The following is a 20,931-nucleotide window of genomic DNA, read 5'->3' as shown; positions in this document are numbered from 1 at the left end:
GCCTCTCTCTCTAGAACTTGTGGCCGCCCCTCTCCTCTCTCTCTCTAGTCAATTTCGTTTTTTTGTTTTGGCACCTAGGTCCTCATTTGACCTAGAGTTTAGCTCTGCGACTTCAAGACTCGTTCTTAAGTCCTAGTGTTTAAAAGTGCCCACTCACTAATTCCTTTTATTTCGAGTGATTTAGTGATAAAAACTTTCGTGGTTGCTCGAGGTGCCGAGGAAAGAGAGACGTGCTGCGAGGGAGACGAGCGTTGCAACTTTCCAAAAGCTTCTCAAAGTTCAAGCTTCAAGAAAGGTTAGTAAACTTCTATGCTCATAATAGTTTTTATTTACATGTGCTTGCTCTTTGTCTAGGTTAGTAAAATCGTTTTACTTGTCAAAAGAATTTTTTAAAATTCCACCGCTCACTGAAGCGTTAAACTTTTTCTTAAACCCTAGATCAAGTCCAACAGTTAGCTCAAGCTTTGTTCATTTGGATTTATGATGTCAATGTCACAAGTCATTTCGAGTAGGATTAGTTAAGCTAGAAGCTAAGTCAAAACAAGAACTAGATAAGTTTTACGAAAATTGTCTAAAGGGTATTTTTGTCTTTTCGGACATAGGACGAAATGAATGGCAATAAATAAGTTTTTTGACATTGTCATACGATGACAATGAATTAAACCACACGGACAAGTTAAAGAATTTGGGCCTTGAGGATTAATTTCATTTCATGGAATTTTACTTGAAAATTCTTAATGGGCTTTTCTTATGTTGTCATGAACAAATGAAGAAACATCTAGAAGCTCCTTCTAGTAGCCTTACACGTCCAACATAGAGAGAATAAGAGATTATTTTGTGCATTGATGTATCAAGATACTTGCCAAAAGAAAAAGAGGAAACAAATTTTCTCTAAAAGGCAAGAGGATGGGCGGCAAACATAAGTCAAGAGAGAAGCAAAACAAAGGAGGAATCAAATCCATGCCCTTCTAGAACGCATCATGGCCGTGTGACATAAGAGAGAAAGATGCAATATTTGCTCATGAATATGTGATATTCTATAGAAGAGGAAATTACCTTTTTGAAGGTAATCCTTCTCCTATAAATAGATCCCTCATTCTCTTTGTTTTTCATCCCAATGTTTTAGAGATTGAGAGCTTCTCTCTCTAGAACCCTTGGCCGCCCACTTCTCTCCCTCTCTCTAAATCCTTTCGTTTTTGTTTTGGCACCTAGGTCTATATTTGACCTAGCGTTTGTTTTAGCTCTTTGACTCTAAGGCTTGTTCTTGAGTCGTTGTGTTTAAAAGTGCCTACACCCTTATTCCTTCTTACCTCGAGTGATTTATGTGATAGAAACTTTTGTGGTTACTCGAGTTCCCGAAGAATAAAGAAAGACGAGCTGCGTGGGGAGACGAACGATTCAACCTCCACAAGCTTCTTAATGCTTAAGCTTCATAAAGGTTAGTAAACGTGTAATCGCTCTTAGATAGTTTTAATAATAACATGTGCTTGCTCTTTGTCTAGGTTACTAAAAATCGTTTTACTTGTTTAAAGAATATTTTTATTTTCCGCCGCTTACTAGAAGCGTCAAATCTTTCTTAACCCTAGATCAATTCCAACATAGAGTTCCCACTTGATGGTGTTTCAACGATCCAAGCCTTGATAACATCTCCAACCTCTTTATATTTATATGACCAAGTCTCAAGTGCCATAAATAGGGTTGTTCATCACTAGATACTTTAATTTTTTTTTTTAATAGATGTGAGTTTAGCTACTTTAAACATTTCAACATTAAATGAACAATTTAATTTAGTGGTTAAAACATATAAATAATTGTATAAAAGGGCATCGCAAATTATTCTTTCATCTCATGAAACACTAATAGAATCATCATTCACAGACAAATAATATTTTTGTTTAGATAATTCAAAAACTGAAATAAGGTTTCCATAGAACCCATGAATAAAATAAACTGAATCCAAAATTAAATATTTATTTACAAAATTAAGACACACAACTCCCACTACTTTAGCTGCGACGGACTGTCCGTTCCCCAGTCCAAGCACGAGCTCGTCATCTTTCAATTCTGTCCATGAATCAAACATCTGTAAAGATGAACAAACATGATTAGTTGTCCTCGAATCATTTATCCAGGACGAGAGTAAATCTCCTGCATAAAATCCTTCTAATACATGTAAACATGACTCAGGGTATATATCATCATCAATAATCTCTATCATAGACCCTTGCTCTCCCACTGCGGGAACATTCCCCAATAGTTCTTCCTCTGGTGAGTTTTGAAGAGATGATGTCCCCTCAGAAGGGTAAATATGATGGTAAGAATACTCAAGCAAATCATCATGCCAAGCATACTCGTTGACACCAACTGGATGGGAGACTCTCGGCTAGGCAACGTGTCCAACCCGGTCACGCCTACTAGTCTCTTGACCCGGTGACCGATCCATAGACACAAGGGCCCTTAGCACCCCTTGGCCATCTTCTTAACGCCATCGGCCGGTCTTTCGACATGATCGGCCCCCACCACCTGGCCGGCCTCCAGACAATGCAGGCATGCTTCCGTTTGGCCGGCCTTCTGAAATGGCGGGCTGATCATTGCTTGGCCAGCCTCCTAGCATGGCTTTCCCTCCCCTGGCTGGCCCTTCCATACATGGCTGGCCCTTCACAGCAATGTTGACAGTTGGAGAGCGCGCCAGAGGCATCGCCTCCGCGCCCTAATAGCTCAAGTGTTTTATTTGTCTTTCAGGGATACGCAAGCATAGCTGGAGCGTCCTCACAGCTGGAGCATCATCATAGCTTGGAGCTAGGATTTAACTCATAGGTTTGAGCAACCTCACAAACTAATCGACAATTCCCCAACGTAGAGCTTGGATTGGAGATTATCGTACCATTTTGAACCTTGGTGCGGTCACAGGCTCCGGCCCTGGATCGAACGACTTTGGTTCTTTAGTGTTGATGCATTTTCGAGCATTAACAGTTTGGCCCTAGAAGAAGGGGATCTCGAGTAACAATCACGAGATTCCCAAACCATCATCTCTTGTAATCTCAGTCAACTCACAAACATGTTAATCGGCATCCCGCCAAGAGTTTCCGAAGCGGCTTACAACCGAAGCATTGGAGCTGCCGTCATTAATCGAAACCCTTGAGCAATAAACTCAAGGTACAACCTCCACTCACGAGAGCAAAGGGACACAAGCGTCCTCCCGCAAGAAAACACGAGCCAGCCTCGAGCCTGGACTTGCTCGACAACCATGAGGCTATTGTGGATGAGGTGGACCGTCTTCTCACCGGCCTCGTCAACAAGCCCGGAGTGGATAGAGCACTTATCGCTAACCTTCTCGGTTACACTGTACAAAGCCCCGGAGAAGCCGTGGAGACGGGTAACAAAGAAACCCATTACGAACTCGATCCCTGCTACGTTGGAGAATCCTAGTACGAGAATCTTACTCTGAGACCGACCCCGAGCACATGGAGAAAGACGGATAGGCAAATATCGTGCAAAAGGCTGCTAGCCCTATCACCACGAAAACCCTAGGAGAGCGACAAGGCAAGGGCCTTCTGGGTCAACAGGAAGACGCTCCCGACCCTTGGCCCTCGACAGGATGGGGCCAAGGGATTATGGAGTTAATAGCCGCGACTCCCAACAAAGAGCCCGCTCAAGGAACACCAACCAACCTCGCACCAAGAGCAGTGATCTAAGGGAGCACCTGAACGGCAAGCGCATAACTAGAGGAGGAGACCTTAGAGAAAGGCTTAGCTCACGGGGAAACTCGCCTGGAGCTCTTACAAATGGCAATGCCCCGCGATAAATCTCGTGGACCATGCGTCTAACGAGAAGAGGAAAATGACTCCCCTTTGGCAGCCCACGGTTCAGGCCAACATCTTGGACGTGGCAACCATGATTCAGAGTCTTCAACACAAGATGCATGAGCTAAGAGAAGAAGGGTTGGGACGAACTGGCACCTACAAGGCCCCGAAAATGGCATCATCGCCATTTTCCGCATCAGTGCTCGCCCATGAATATGGATAAAATTTCAAGCTGTTGGACTTGGCTCCCTACAATGGGAAAGGAGACCTCGCTTACCAAGTGCGACAATACGAGACATGGATGCTCATGCAAAGGCAAAATGCTGCGACCATGGGGCAAGTATTTTATCTAACACTCAGTGGACTTGGTTTCAAATGGTTCAACAACTTAAGGCCCGAGAGCATCCACTCGTTCCAAAGCCTCAAGGAGGTATTCTTGACCCGTTTTGTCACGTCCATGGTCCAAAAGAAGACCAAGATGAATTGGAGAACATGTTAGAGTGGCTATTTTAGCTTATGTGTATTACTAATATTAGGGAAAGTGTTTGTCAATAGTCTATGTGACTATCTCTTGTATAACTGGCCAAGTACAAATACTGGTCTGGAGCATTTCAAACGCTGAGATGAATGAAACACAAAAAAATCTATTTTTCCTTCTTTTGATCTTTGTTACACGTGTTTCCTTCGTGTTTAAAGCTCATATTGTTGTATTGCCGTAGTTCGACAGAGGCTGAGTTTTGAATCATCGAGAGTGTTGTCGATATTTCGGGAAATAAGCTTTGGTAGTTGAAATGATTGTGAGTGTATTAGTATTGGTGTTTAGTTGGTCTTTGAGTGATGCGATTGGACGATGTAATAAGGTTTGTTACAAATACCAATCAATGACGTTAGTTAGTTAAATAGTCTACAGATCTGTTAATAAAAATTAAATCATCTTCTACGTTGATCTCTGTATCTATATGATACTTTCAATAAGGAAATGCCGAAACACATATTGCAGCGTTATATTTGAGAAGATTTGATGACACTAATGTTTATGTAATAGAGATGTTATATTAAACTCGATCAGTTTCCAAGAAGTGACTCTTCCAAATCAGTTTCACAATTCAATGTAGTCTTCTGTTCCGTTGAGATCTTCTTCTTGGTCGTATCTTCATAGTCTTTTGCCTTACCCCAAAGCACGGCATAAAGACCCACTATCACAGCAAAAGCACCAACCAAGCTGATAGAAACATAAATAATAAAAGCAAACGCCCTTAGAGTTTAAATCATATTTATATGATCAATAACAATTTTGATTGGAGTAATAATTCCCAAATCTTCATTTTGTGTTTTTATTTGTGTTTTCCTATGATTCATATGCAGCTAAATCATTATAAAAATAAGTATACGGAGTGTGCTTACTATGATTTAATCTCGTCTAATTACCATATATCGAAGCATTTTTAATTTTATAAAAGTTTTGTTTTTCCCTTGCCAATGGCTCATTTGCATATAAATTTTAATAGAAATAGGAATCATATGTGCCAAATGAAATACAGAGGTCAAAGTACCTTCCAATATACAACTTCTCATGTAGAAACAATGAAGCGATGATAGTTGTGATGACCGTACATAGAGGATTGAACATCGCCACAAATAGTGGACCTCTTTCCGATATGCACCAAGCTTGGCCGAAGAAGCTCACTGCAGTTCCAACTCCCTGTTGAACACCCCAAAAACGATCACTTAAGGACATGTAAAATAGGGAAATATTATAAGGAAGAAGAAAAAGTGTTGGTTAATTATACATACTGCATATAAACAACTGCCGATTTCTAAAACCGAATTCAGACGCCATACTTTAAGGTCATTCTCGACTAGCAACGCAAATATTACGGATTGAATTGTTGTCAAGAAACACATCCATAAAGTTGAATATAAATGGTCTGGACAACTTGCTGAAATTGGAACCTGATATCAAGGAAGTAAAATGGATAATTTCATCAGTAAGTACAAATATGAAGATACTTTAGTTTATTGAATTCAAACCTTACTTTAATGTACCCATTTGATAGAAAATGGAGAGTTCTATCTTGTGATTTATCTTTATGGGGGTTACTAAATAATTTTTTTCATTAAACTGACCAGGGTTAATTTTTATTAAGTTAAAAATTATCAAAAAAATTCAATTATAATATTTCAACCGTTGCACCTTTAAGCCCATTTGAAACCAAAAAAATATGCGAGCGAAAATAAAAATATTACACAATAAATAAAAAAAATAAGAAATCAGAACTATATATATTTACTAAAATCTCAACACGTACAAACTTAGATGAATTCAATTTTCCACCCAATTTACATGGAAGTGGAATCCATTCGAATATTAGACATTTTTCATTCTGATTTTATTTCTTTTTTTCTTTAGAAAATTAGGAAAATAGTCAATTTAAATGTTTGACATTGCTAAATTGTCAATGTTTGATAAATATTAGGTAGATAGCCACTTTCAGACGTAAATCTTAAGTAAATAGCCAACATTTGGTATATGAAAGTGACTATTTACCTAAGATTAAGGTCTAGAAATTACTATTTATCTAAGATTTATCAAACGTTGACTATTTAACAATGTCAAACGTTCAAGTTGACTATTTTCGTAATGGACCATTTTTTTTCTCTTTAAATTTTTACTCTATTTTAACAGCACAAAACAAGACAGTTTTGGTTTCCTTTCTATTCTATTTTTCGGGTTCTAAACTTACTGTTAGTCATAGTTAAAAGAGAGAATTAAAAAACAAAAAAATAAGAGGAAAATAGTAAACTTAAATGTTTGACATTATTAAATAGCTAACGTTTGGTAAATCTTAAATAAATAGTTGCTTCTAGATAAAAATCTTAAGTAAATAGCCAACGTTTGGTATATTAAAATAACAATTTTCAAAATTTACGTCTGAAAGTGACTATTTACTTAAGATTTATTAAACGCTGATTATTTAGCAATGTGAAATGTTTAAATTATCTATTTTCTTAATGTACCTCTTAAAAAAAATCAGGACTTAGTTGTACAATCTAAGGCAAAATATAAGAGTGTTAGATTCTTAACCTGCATGATCATCCAAAAGGACCAGCAACAACAAGAGAGGAACAATACAAGGCAACCCAGCTGCAAATTCTCACCATCTCCAAAGCCTGAAAGCAGTGATTTTGGGGGTGAAAACTGTTTGTTTAATACCGTTGGGCCTTTGATTAATGCCATGCAAACTGCTCCACTAACACACACCAAAGTTCCCAATATCTTTGCAACGCTTCTCCAGCTTCTAGCTTCAACTTTCTCAAATCTACACCATATATATGTTCGTATATACTATTTAGTCTTGTTTATAATCGATATTGAAAGTAGTCAAATAGTTAACATTATTGGCTGCAAATTTTATTTAGTCATACATGTTATAATGTAAGAGTCACATAATAGAGATAAAGAGAATTGAATAAATGAATTCTTAACTTTCAAGTTAAATGTCTGCATTTTTTTTTCATGGTCCATCTCATAGTTAAAGACGTTTGAAAGAAATGAAAAAGTTATGACCAAGACTAAAATACCGATATCAAAATTTTGATTTTACTGATATATCGACTATCAAAAGATATATTGATGGATATCCAATAACAATTGTAATAGCGACTACCGATGCTACCGACCGATGATATATCGATTACCGATCAATATACTGACAAAAATCCTATAACAAAATATAATTAAAAAATACATAAGAATATATATATATATATATATATATATATATATATATATATATTCAAAAGTTTGATTTTTTATTTTAAATATAAATATATACATATAAATAGGTATTGTCATATATATATATATATATATATATATATATATTATAAAATATAAATAATGAAATATTGATAATACTAAGTAAAATATATAAAGAATAAGAAATAATAAATAAAAAATAAAGAAAAAATAAAATAAAATAGCAAATAATGAATTGTTTTAAATTTGGACAATATTTTATCGATATTTGTCGATATTTTGTATTTTTTAACTACTAAACGATATCGATATTTTGTCGATATATCATCGATATTTTAATGATATTTATAAAACGATAACGATCGTAGATGATATTTTACAAGAGACTCTTCAAAAAATGATATATCGCGGTACTTTGAACCTTGGTTATGGCCGACTCCGAATTTTCATGTCACATACAACTTTAACCATTGGCTTTAATATTTCCTAATGCTTTTAGTCAATACATTTTAACATCACAGCTTCTCCCAAACCTTATTTATTTCGTAATCAAAGCCCAAAACTCATTATGTAAACATTGTTTTCTCTGAGAACCAATTAAAATTAATAAATTTGTACGATAAAAAATATTTGTTTAAATTAATGAAATAACTCAAATTCACAAAATGTGCTAGGTCCAAATGTCAACAAATTTTTAACTCTGTCAATAATGTTTTTTTCAAAATGGCAAATCACTAGGACAATATGGAGCTTTAGACACGACAAAAGTCGTGTCTAAAGCTCCCAAAGTCGCGTCTATTTACCTAATAGACGCGACATCAGACACGACAATGGTCGTGTCTGTAACACTAAAAGTTGCGTCTAAATAGACGTGATTAGTCGCGTCTGAAACATTTCGTGTCTGATGCCTTAGTTTGTAGTAGTGAATTACGTATGCACATGGGTTAATATTTTGATGGACTCTGCCTAAAACAATTTGAATAACATAACTAATTTGTCGAAAAGATAAAGTGGCGATTTTTTCTAATCAATTAGTTTCAAATACTTATTTGATATACATTTATTTAATTAATATAATCCTTCCTATTATTTTCCTTTGAATTTTTATCCACTACTTTTTCTGAGGTCCAAAAGATGAACAAATGTATATTACAGACAAAATTAGTACAACAATCGTCTCACGAAGAGTACTTGATTTTGAGAAGCTGCCCTGAAAAGTTCGAGTGTTTAGGCAAGATTATCTCTAAATACATATAATCTAGTAAAAGAGAGGAAGTAAATGACGGTGCTAAAAGTTTATGGCATGTGCTTGTGTGTTTCGTCCAGTCTTCAGCGAGCTCATTCTCTATTTATAGAGATTTTGGGTCGAGTACGTGGGGTGATAAATCCTACGTTCTTTATGGGTTATTGAGTAATCGTTGCTAGGACATGCCTAATGGGTGGTTATTTCTCGTCTGCTTGGCATATAACCGTTGAAGTGTGCGTTTTGCTTTAATTTTGATTTATTTACACGTGTTTGTTTTGTTTTGACTAGTCTTTGACATATCAGCTTATCTTCTCTCTGAAGTTATGCTCGGTAGGGTTCGTTCTTATCTTATGAATAGAGTCGTGCCTTGACTTTCTTGAACCCTCGGGCTATTTGACTCAAGTTCGGTCCTAGATTCCTTCGGTTCTCGGTGCATCCGAGCTATAGCTCGGACTATGCATATTATATGAGTAACAACAGCATTCCAATTTCTTGGAATTTTGGTAAAAATGGTAAGGAACTATTTAGGATGATCTTCAATTCAATTATATCTCAAACATTTTTTTTACCTATTCTTTTAGCAGGATACTCTGAGGTGGTTTTGCTCGGACTATCTCCGATTCACGTTACCCGGTGGAACGTTGTTTCAACCTTCGTTTGTTTTGAATCGGTGCAACTATTCGCCTCCAACGTCCAATTTTGAATCTTCTTCGACACGCTTAATCGGATCCTTTGATCTCGACTATATATATGTTTTTTTTTATTTTGTATTTAATTTTCTTACTCAGTTGTGTCCTTAGCGCCATTTTCGTCTCATTGACTTCTCGTATGTGTTTAAGGAGATTTAGACAAGTTTTTCCAATATTTTCAACCAGGATTTTATTTTAGTAAGTTTTCTTAATCGCTCTGGATTGGTCCATGTCAGTTTTGTTTCGATTCATCTTCAGATTCATTTGTTAGTAGCTTTTTCAGAGCTCGGACCCTTTTTTTATTCTTAGGGTTTTAGTTTTTTATTTGAATTCTTTAGGAAAATGAGTGGGTTGTCTCGTCTGGACCTTAGATTTATTCCTCGCTTGGTTAAGTGGACGAAACCTGATGTAGAGGACGTCATCCTTCCTTTGGGAATGGATGTGTTCTTTTTCCGCGATACGGACTGGTATCATGTGCTTGAAATTTGTTGGGACCAACCAATCTTCGTGATCACTTTATCGGAAGTGTATTACCGACTTCTAGGGCTTTCTGAATCCAAGGAGGCAGAGATTGAGGATCGGATATTTGATCATTCCCCGTTAATGTGTAGGGAGGAAATGTCTTCGGAGTCCAACGTCTCCAAGGCTAAAGCTTTAGCTCGGGTGAATGAGTTACGCGCAGGAAGCGAAACGATGTCATCCTCTTCTGCTCCTTCTTAAAGGACTCGGGTGCAAATGCATGCCTTACCTCGGGCCATGCTGAGACTAGTGGTCATATTTTTGGCGTGGACATTCCTCCAGAGAGTTCTGTGGAGACTTACTTCGAGCGGACAGAGGGCCAATGACGGCTACTCACTGGACATTTCGAGTTTTCGTTTGGTATCAGGATAACATCCATCGAGAGTTCAAAATTTTGGAGGACATTATATTGTCCATTCCGAGTGATCATCAACGAGCTTGCTCACTGCCTCTTGGGAAAGTGGCTTTTAACAAGGCCATTTTAAAGAATATTGGAGGGTTGTCTGTTCATCCTTTGATCGTACAGCTTCTCAATCGGCTCGGATCTGGTCCGACTCAGCTAGTTCCAAATGTTTACCATATTTTTGTTGGGATGACCGCACTTTGGGCCCAATTTTATGAGGAGTCCCCACAGTTGGAGGACCTTGATCTTTTTTATAGTTTCAAGACCAGTCCCGACCAGTACGGTTGGTGCTATGCTTCGACACACCCGACACTATTAAACTTGTGGAGTATTTTCCGTCCAACCAAAAGAAATGGAAAGATTAATTTTCTGGGTTGAAGGGCTTACGACTTCCCAAAGTTTCCAGTTCCTGCTCTCTAGGCCAAGCTCAGTGTGACTTGGAACCCTATTGTTAGTTTATTTTCACCTTTTGCTTTTTTATCGAAGCTTTCTTTTTTTACTCGACTTTTCTTTGGCATGTCTTCTTCCTCAGTACTTGGAATTTAGTGTCTGAGACTTTTCAAAGATCATCGAGTTGTCGAAACATGAGCGTTCAACTCACGTGTTGTCGGACCCAAATTTTCTAGGCGACTTCTACTACTTCCCCTACTCCAGTACGTTTTAATATACTTATTCAATTTCATTTATCGTTTGAAATCGTTCTAATCTTTTAATTGAGTCTTACCTTCCTTTGTACAGACATGAAAAAAAGGAGCGTTCCTATCGTGCTTCCCTCGGACCCGAAGTCCCTATCGGGGACCCAAAGCTCATGCTTAAGCTTTGACCTGGACTCCTTCAAAGAAAAAGGAGCAATCCAAGTCCCCTCACGGGAATAAGGTCACCTCGTGACCTTTGGAGGAGAGAGACTGTTTGGTCTCCATGGTCGAGTTTCTGTGAAATCACATTTTGTCACAAATTGTCGTTCATCTCCAATCTCAAGGACCTCTCGACCATTTAATCGCGGTTGCTGAGTTTACGACATCGGTGAGTAATGTCTTGTTAAGCATTGCATTACCATTTTTTTCTTCTTTGATCCCTTTCACTATTATAATTTTGTTTAAGGTTTGGTGGGGCTTGTTAGCCTGGTCAAAACCGTAGGCTCTGAGCTTAACTCGTTAAAGTCTCAAAAAGCGCTATATTCGGGAGCGGAACACAGCTCAGACTAAGGTCAGGAAGGTCCGCTTCGAACTAGGCCGCCAGCCTTTCTCTTGTTGAAGAGTACAAATCCTCGGAGGAGTACGCAAACATGTGGGATGATCTATACTCGGCGGTATAGACGAGGTTGCCAGGCTCCTTTGTCTGAGGAGTCTGAATGTGCCTAGGAGCTCCAAGAGAAAGAGATCGAGGTGGCGGAGTGAAGAGTTTGCAAGCGAAAGTTTTTATATTTTATTTTTTTATGTTTAACCTGAAAGAGATTTGAACAATAGGCTCATGCTTGGGTCTTTTTAATTTGTAATATTATATATTTCGGTAACCCATTTGGGTTTTATACAATTGGTCCGTGGTCGGATCTTAATCATTATATATGCGGATTTGAGCTTTATTCGGTATTTTCTGTTAAATATGTCTTCTAATGTTAACTTATTCAAGACAACTTCTAAACTAGCCAAAAATGTTGATGGAAAGTTTTCTAATTATTTTTCTTTAAAAATATAAAGAAATGGTGTAGTTCCGAGGTGTATACCTCTTCCTTTGCCAAAAATTTTGATACAAATTATATATTTAGTCTTTTTCTTTAAAAATATACAGAAGTGAGGTAGTTCTGTGGTGTATCCTCTTCCCTTTCCCCTGGTGTTTTTTTATTGAAACATAAGGAAATTAAGTCAAGGAAATGAGGGTTCGATAATTACATAAAAGCTACGACCACAACAATTTGAGAATTACAAAAATTATATTGCGACCAAGCCACATTGAAATGTAAAAAAAACATGATTAAGCATACAATCAGATGAGATGCTCGGTTTTTCATGGATTTTTTTTTTTCCATTTCCCCGTTAAAGATTGTAGTCGGTACGCCTGTTTTCGAAGTCTTCTTTGATGACCTAAGGCCCTTCCCAGTTAGCACCGAGTACTCCATCATGTAGGACCTTGGTGTGAAGAAAGTCTTTTCGGAGAACTTTTTCACCAATGGTGAATCTTCAGGGTCAGACTTTTCTGTTAAAGTGTCGAGCAACCCTTTGTTGGTTAGCTAGATTTCTCAATTGTGCTTTTTCTTGCTTTTCTTCAAGTAAGTTGAGATTAGTTTTCAGGCTTTGAATATTTACCTCTGTTGAATAATTTACTACCGCTTTGTCGGTACTAAGATGTCCATTGAGATGACAACGTCGGAACTGTAGACGAGGGAGAAAGGTGTTTCGCCAATTGCGGAGTGTCTTGTGGCTCGATACGACCATAACACTTTGTGGTCGTCCAACTTCGTACTTAAACCATGTTTGATGGTTTTGTTGATTGCCTCCACTAACCAATTAGATTGCAGTCGAGCTAGGGTAGAAAATGTTTTGTTAATTCCATACTGATTACGAAATAATCGAAAAGAATCGCAATCGAATTAGGTTCCATGGTCAGATACTATTTTCGTTTGTATTTCGAACATTATAATTATATTTTTCCAAAAAACCATTTCAATATTTTAAGTAATGATTTTATTTAAGAGTTTGACTCGACCCATTTTGAGAAGTAATCTATTGCTACATTGTCGTCCTTGCAACAACCCTTGTTGTCAGGGTGATGAGATTTACTGGTGGGATCCTTGGGATATTGGAGAATTTTTGATATTTTACGCATTTACGGACCATTCTTGGTCGTCCTTCAGGATCTGCCAATGAAACCTTGGCACATAGTCTATTGGGCTAGTGCTTTGCCTCCGATGTGAGCTCCACAACTTCCTTCGTGGATTTCTTGGAGCACATATTCTGACTCATCTTTATCCAAGCATCGAAGAATTGGGCTCGTGAATCCTCATTTGTAAAGCGAGGTGCCTTCGAGGACGTATCGAGCTGCTCAAAATTTGAGGTTTCGAGCTTCATTTTTATTTTTCGGGAGGATGTTGTTCTTCAAGTATCTGATGATTGGAGTTTTCCATGAATCTTTTTCATCTATCAGGAAAACTTCACAGCCTTCCTGAATACTTGGGTGATGCAACATAATGACCAAGGTTGACTCCGAGGCAGGCCCTTGAATGGCGGGTTTGGCCAACGCGTCGGCTTCTTCAACCATAGATCAGGGAATTTGGGAAATTTCACAAGACTTGAACTTTTGAGTCAGTTTTTGAGCTTTCTTCGCGTATAGCGACATCTTTTCGCCTTTAGCCTAGAAATCATTTTTTATATGATTCACGATTAGTTGTGAGTCAGAGAAACTTTTAACTTTTTTTATTTCTATGTCTTTAGCAATCTCGAGACCAAGTATCATGGCTTTGTATTCTGACTCATTATTAGATGCTTGAAAAGTGCATTTTAAAGCGATTGTTACCTTATATGATTATCTGGTCTAGAGAAAACGATTCCAACTCATGTCCTCGATCGTTTATTGCTTTGTCATCATGTAATTCCCCGTTCGGATATCCCACATGCTGATAAGTGAATTCAGCAATGAAGCCCTCGGCTGCTTGGCGTTTTATGGCATGTCAGGGCTTGAACATAATATCATACCAGGTCAACTCGATAGACTACTTCATCAGCCTTTCGGATACATCCGTCTTCTATAGGACTTGCCGCACTGGGAAGTTGGTGAGCACGGTGATTGAATGTGCCAGAAAATAATGCTTAGCTTCCAAGCAGCTATTATGAGGGAAAAGGCTAACTTTTTCAACTTTGGATATCTTCCCTCGGCATCGTTGAGGCGCCTGGAAGTGTAGTATACTGGCAATTGGTGTTTGCCTTCATTTTTAATGACTGCTGGACTTACTGCATGTTCCAACACAGCAACATAGATGTCCAACGGTTCTCCATCCTGCACCATTCTCAAGGTCAGAGGCCAGTTGAGGTGTTCTTTCAGAGCTTTGAAATATTTGTTGCACTGCTCGGTCCACTCGAAATCAATTGATCCCATTAGGGTGTTGAAGAAGCAAGTGCTTCGATCAATTCAGTCGTGGAGGGTCGGTGCCGCTATGTATCCTTTTTGGTTTGGACTTCTTTTATGCTTTGAGTTGGCTTCATGTCGTGGAGGGTCGTTATCTTCTCAGGATTCACTTTGAGCTCTTTTCATGGGCGATGAAACCCAAGAATTTCCCTGCAGAGATTCCGAAAGCACATTTCAAAGGATTAAGTTTCATTTGAAATTGACGCAGTATTTCAAAAGATCTTTCTAAATATGTGGGATGATCGTTTTTTCTTCAGCTTTTAATCAGTAACTCATCGACGTAAGCCTCCATTGTAACTCTGAGAAAGTCTGGAACATCATATTAGCTAATCGTTGGTATGTCGGACCAAGGTTTTTTAATCTGAAAGGCATTACTGAATAACAGTATAGTCCTCGGTCTTTTATATACACAATGTGATCTTGGTGTGGACCATACATAGGGATTTGATTATATCCTGAGTACAACATATCCATGAAGCTTAAACGCTCATGTCTTGCTGTGTGTCAACCAACTGATCAATACTAGGCGTTGGAAAGCTATCTTTTCGACATACTTCGTTCAGATTAGTTAAATCCATGCAAGTTTGCCACTTCTCGTTAGTTTTTTTTTACCAGAACAGGGTTGGATATCTAGCTCAGATATTTAGTTTCACGTATCGATCTAATCGAGATTAGCTTATCTACTTCCTCTTTTAGGGCAGTATATCTTTCAATATTTAATGCTCTTTTTTTCTACTGATTTTTTTTTCTTTCGAATCGATGTTTAGCCTATGACAAGTTAGCTCTAGATCTATCCTTATCATGTCGGCCTGAGACCATGCGAATATATCCAAAAATTTTGACAGAAAATTAATAAGCTCATTTTTAATACATGATTCTAGATATTTTCTAACCCTGAGCTTCTTTTCTAGATGCTCGGATCTTAGGGAGACTTTCTCCACTTCATCTCTTGGCCTGATTATTCCTTGGCTTGATAGAGGTGGGTTGAGGTCGGTGCTGATCGTCATCACCTTATGGCCATGTTTTTCCTGACTATCTTTAAGGTAGTCAGCGTAGCAACTTCTTGTGATGGCTTTCCTGCCTTGAACTTCTCTAACTCCCTGGTTAGTGGGGAACTTCATCTTCAAATATTAGAGCGAGGTAATCGTTCCGAGCTCTTGCAAGATTGTCCTCCCGATTATAGCATTGAACGATGACTTTTCAGGAACCACCACCCACTTGTGTTAGTGGTCTTGCTCCTCGGATGGTCTCCGACGGTGATCGGGATCAAGATTGTTCATTCAGGCTCAATCGAGTCTCTTCTGAAGCCATAGAGGCTTTTCTGGGGATAGGGATATGGACTCTTTCTTAAGCCCCATCCTATTGAATGTTTCTCCATAGAGAATGTCGACATTACCAAGATTCGGTGAACTGTTTGAGTTCGAATGACGGCTGTGATTACCAAGGGATCGTTGTGCGGGAACATTACCCATCGTGCATCTTTAGCGGTGATGGTAATTTGTTTTGAGCTTAGCTTTGCTACCTTGCTCGGTCCTTGTTCAATCGAAAATGAAACATGGCGGTGTTCCACTTGTGCTTCCCTCACATAGCTCTTCTGAGCACTTCTTGTATTTCCTCCAATGTGTGGTCCTCCCACAATTAGGGATATTTCTCTATGCGCTTTGCACTTTTACTCAACGTGCTCTTCTAGTTCTGCTAGGTCCTTCTTCAGTGATCCTCTCCGGATATGTGTTTTGATGGCTTCTTTTAGGTTGAAACACTCTGAGGTCTTGTGACCAACATCGTGATAGAAGGCACATTATTTGGTTTTATCCCTTTTAGAAATATCCTTCTTGATCTTGTTGGGCCTCGGAAATTCTTCTTTGTTCTGGGTAAAACTGAATATTTCCTCTATAGGAGCATTTAGGGTTTGATATTTGTCAAACTTCCTGGCGAAAGGCTTGGCATGGGCTCGGACTGCCTCTCCTTTTGCGTGCTGCCAACCGCTTCCTTAGCATTGATGTACTTCTGAGCTTTCCTTAGAAAATCATTGTAGTCTCGAGAGCTGGTTTTTTGGAGGGACCACCAGAATTCTGATTCTGTGGATCCCTGAGGTGATGTCGAAGAGCTTGAAATCTTCGTTGAAATCGTCTACTTGGAGCACTTGCTCTGAGTATCGATTTATGTAGTCTTTTAGTGACTCATCATGGACCTGCTTGATCGCCAGATGCCTTTTATGGGAGTCTTTCTAGAGTTAGATCCGATGAGTTGTTCCATTAATTTTCATGCCTTTTGGCCTGAGTTTTCGGTACCACCTTTTGGCTGAGCTTGAAAGAGTGATAGAGAAAGCTCGGCACATTACTTTGGGTCCAGCTCCTTGTAGTAGCATCTACGAGGTGAAATTATGAAGGTGGTCGCCCGGATCAGTTTTTCCATTGAGGTCAAGATGCTAGGCATTCTGAACCGCTCAGGGAAAATGATGTTCTAACACTCGAGCCATGAACAGAGAGACAACTCTCCGATTTTAGGGTCGGATCTTTCTGACCCAGCGCTACTTCCTCAATACGACGCTTTAATCTTTTGAAGTCGGTCTCGTTGGTACTTGCGCTGTCTCCAATTTCTTTCAAGTTTTCCTTGAGACCTTTCATGGTCTGAGACCTACTCCTTTCAGTTGAAGGTTGGTAACGATCATGAATATTTTTCTGGCTGGCTTGGCAGCCTTCTGAACCTGAGTCATTTTCTTCCCTCTCATACTGAACTTTGACATGCTTCCTGGATTTCTTAATCTTTGGCTCATGCTCTGTAGGTTCTTTGCCTAGTCGGTGTGAGGGTTCTTCATTGGGGATCACCACTGCGCTTCACAAAATCATCTTATTCGCTCGCAGCTTCTCCTCCAAGTCTTTATTGCTAGCTTCCAAGGCCAAAAGACACTCTTGCATCTCTTTGAAATGTTCGGCCAAGCTAGGACGAGACACGTATTCAGCGAGCTCCTCCGAAGTGAGTACAAGGTATGGTTGTGGTGTTTGATATGTGGATCGACTCCAGTGGTGGTGTTCTCTCTTGTCAGTGTTGATGAACTTGTCATCGATCTTCAACGTTACTCCCTCCTTTTAGCGTCAAACTATTGACAAACAAAATTAGCACAACAATTATCTAACGAAGAGCACTTGGTTTTTCCGAGAACTCTGAATGGCTAGGCAAGATTGTCTCTAAATACATATGAATCTAGTAAAAGAGAGGAAGTAAACGAGGGTGTTGAACGATAGGTGAAGTTTGTGGAGAGTGCTTGCGTGTGCCTGAAAAAATGTGTCGTCCCTTCTTCAGCAAGCTTTTTCTCTATTTATAGAAGTTTTGGGTCGAGTACATGAGGTGATCAGCTACACATTCTCGACAGTTATTGAATAACCATTCACAAGACATTCGTAATGGGTGGTTATTCATCGTTTGCTCGGCATATGACCATTGAGGTATGCGTTTTCCTTTTTTTTATTTTTTATTTACACGTGTTTTTTTTTGTTTTGACTAGTCTTTGACCTATCAGCTTCTCTACTCTTGGAAGTTCTGCTCGATAGGATTTGTTCTTGCCATATGAACAGATCATTCTTTAACTTTCATGAACCATCGAGCCTATTTGACTCGGGTTTGGTATTGGATTCCTTCAGTTCTCGGTGCATCCGAGCTACAACTCGGACTGTGCAAATTATATGAGTAATATATATATATATATATAGAAAAACTATTTTATGTTTTTAGTTGGAACTTTAGGCGGTTCGCGAAATAAGATAGCGAAAAAAATTATTCCTAGAGTTGAGACTTAGAGGATTGTATAAACCAAATCTTCCATAGATTCGAGCGTAATTTACAATTATAACTTTCATACTTGTTTATTTGAGATCGTCTTCCAGATAAAGAAAGAGCAAGACAAGAGTCAAAGATTCAAAATATATATATATATATATATATATACATATATATATATATATATATATATATATATATATATATATGCTCTTTAGAAATTGTCTTAAGGCACTTATTCAAATCAACTATAGGTTTTTTAATAGTTCTCCAGTTGTGAATTAAATAAAAAACTTCAAAATTGGTGCAGAGGAGGTTCTCACCAATTAAACTATTTTACTTTGTCAAATATAACCTAAAAAGCACGAAAGTTGAACATAATTTGAAATTTTTTTAATAGTTTCTTCTGAATTTTATAGTTTTTTTTTAACTAATAGCCACCAAATTTTAACTATATGAATTTTTGAAACTTCGGTTAAAGTAACGGAAAATTTGTAGTTCCGACGATTTAATATAACATAGTTATATCACAACCAATGAAATTTCAAACATTCTCAGAAAAAATCAAAGTTGATATTAACTCAAAAAGTTTATATCTAAAAGATTTCATCAGGATCAATATATATATATATATATATATATATATATATATATATATATATATATATATATTTGTGTAAAATAAAATCTATCAACGTATTGCAATTGGACATTTCAAGGACATCTCCCAACCACTATATTTCCAACTCTATTGTAGAGTTTGCAAATAGCTGAACTATGTATTTGAAATTCTACTATTCACAAACTCTATAATAAGAGGATTATAATAATATTAATTTATTTTCATTAATATCAAAACAACCTCAATATTATTATAATTTATACACTTCTTCTATGATTATATTATTTTATAAAAAAAAGTATCATACCCTAAAAAATATTTATATCACTCTAATTAGAATTTGTCATATAAAAATTAATTTTAATATGATATACACTAATAGCACAAAATAAAATATAGATCTCGATTACAAACAAGCTTTAAAATAAATAACATGACATAAATATTTTTTTTTATATGCAATGTGTTTTAGTTGTTATTTCATTACTTGTGTACCTAATTTTTAAATGTTATATGTGATGAGTAATTAACTAAAACGTTATTGTTATATGTTATGTGTGTTTATCTAAATTTTTTTTAGTTTTTGAGAGTTCATATTTATTTAAGATTGTACAAAATTATTTAAAATTCATGTAAAATAGATAAGATATAAAAAAATGTGAGTGGAAATAAAAAATACAAACTAAGTACTATACATGGGCGAAAATGTGAGATAAAAAGTTGTTAAACTTATTAAAATAATAGATAAATAAGAAATATGTATTTTTTTAGTGTCATAAAGAGAGTTTTGAGTTGGAGATAAAACACTATTTGATAAAAAAATAAATCGTATAATAAGGCGAGAAAATTGTATAATAGAATTTTATAATTAATTAGAATAGTACCCGACAGTTGTGGCCATTACAAAAGTGACGGCTGGGATAAGATTAGTCATCGCAGTTGTTATCGTCGAAGACGATAAATACAAACCCTCAAAATAAGCATTCTGATTTGCCGTTACACTGCACGAGAAAAACTCATGACAAACATTACATACAGTTAAAAACTAAACAAAATATTGTCATCGTAAAAATACGATGAATAATTATCTTTCTCCAATTAAATTCAATTTTATAGCCAATTTTACAATACCAATAACAAAAAATTAGAAAAATAGCCAACTTAAACGTTTGATATTGCTAAATAGTCAAGGTTTGGTAAATATTAGGTAAATAACTGTAAATGATGACGTGACTTAATATGACAGTGACTATTTACTTAATATTTACGTTTGTAAATATATAAAATTGGCTATTTATCTAATATTTACCAAACCTTGGCTATTTAGCAATTCTCAACGTTTAAATTGACTATTTTGCTAAATTACCCTTTAAATAAAGGTGCGATATGTCATACCCAATAAGAGCGGTCACAAATATCAAAGCAAAGCTTCTTGCTCCAAGTTTAGTCCTGAGTGAATTTTTCCTGCCAAAACAAAGAATTCAGAAAAAAGAGAGAGAGAGAGAGAGAGAGAGAGAGAGAGAGAGAGAGAGAGAGAGAGAGAGAAAACCTGGTGACATATGAAATAGGAGCCATAATGAGAGTGGCAAAAGCTTGCCTATAAACAACAAAAACTCTTGGGCTCATTCCGTGAACCAAAGCAGCTCTAGTGAAAAGAGCAAGCCCTGTGTAGACGCATTGTAAGCCAATCATCACAATAACCGGCTTGTAACGCCTCATGAGCCCGATCATATTTTTCCTACTTTTTTGATCTCCAAGAGAACTCGTACTGGCTTGTATCCTTTAATATAGGCCATATTTCTCTTTATGGCATACATGAAGCTTCTAGTATTATACACGTGTTGAAAAGTCCCCACTTGTATATTTAATACATGTTTAAATTAAGGTGGTGTGCTGGTTAATTACAGTTTTGGTGTTTAAATTTTTTAACTTTGTATTCGTATTCTTGTGTTTTTTTTTTTTTTTTTTTTTTTGAAAGAGGTATGTCTTCAAT

General features: G+C 37.1%; 1 protein-coding gene across 2 annotated transcripts; it reads right to left on the bottom strand.

Annotated features, from left to right (window-relative positions):
• Window positions 1–4,690: 4,690 nt before the first annotated feature.
• LOC149395064 (WAT1-related protein At4g30420-like) lies at window positions 4,691–20,722 on the bottom strand. Of its 2 annotated transcripts, XM_089616036.1 has the most exons (7): window positions 20,488–20,721; window positions 20,334–20,402; window positions 19,823–19,939; window positions 6,889–7,123; window positions 5,598–5,756; window positions 5,357–5,505; window positions 4,691–5,025 (listed from the first exon to the last, which is right to left on the bottom strand). In XM_089616036.1, exons 1-7 carry the CDS (start codon window positions 20,667–20,669, stop codon window positions 4,869–4,871), a joined length of 1,068 nt encoding a protein of 355 aa, XP_089472162.1. In that variant the 5' UTR covers window positions 20,670–20,721; the 3' UTR covers window positions 4,691–4,868. The 2 variants fall into 2 exon arrangements, with proteins under 2 accessions (XP_089472162.1, XP_089472163.1); XM_089616037.1 differs by lacking the exon at window positions 19,823–19,939 and having other exon boundaries at window positions 20,488–20,722.
• Window positions 20,723–20,931: the final 209 nt, after the last annotated feature.

This window comes from Urtica dioica, chromosome 5 (assembly GCF_054948205.1).
Source record: "Urtica dioica subsp. dioica isolate 48M chromosome 5, U.dioica_male_clone48M_v1_H2, whole genome shotgun sequence".
Lineage (NCBI taxonomy): Eukaryota > Viridiplantae > Streptophyta > Magnoliopsida > Rosales > Urticaceae > Urtica > Urtica dioica.
This window is presented reverse-complemented; position numbering and strand designations above follow the sequence as displayed.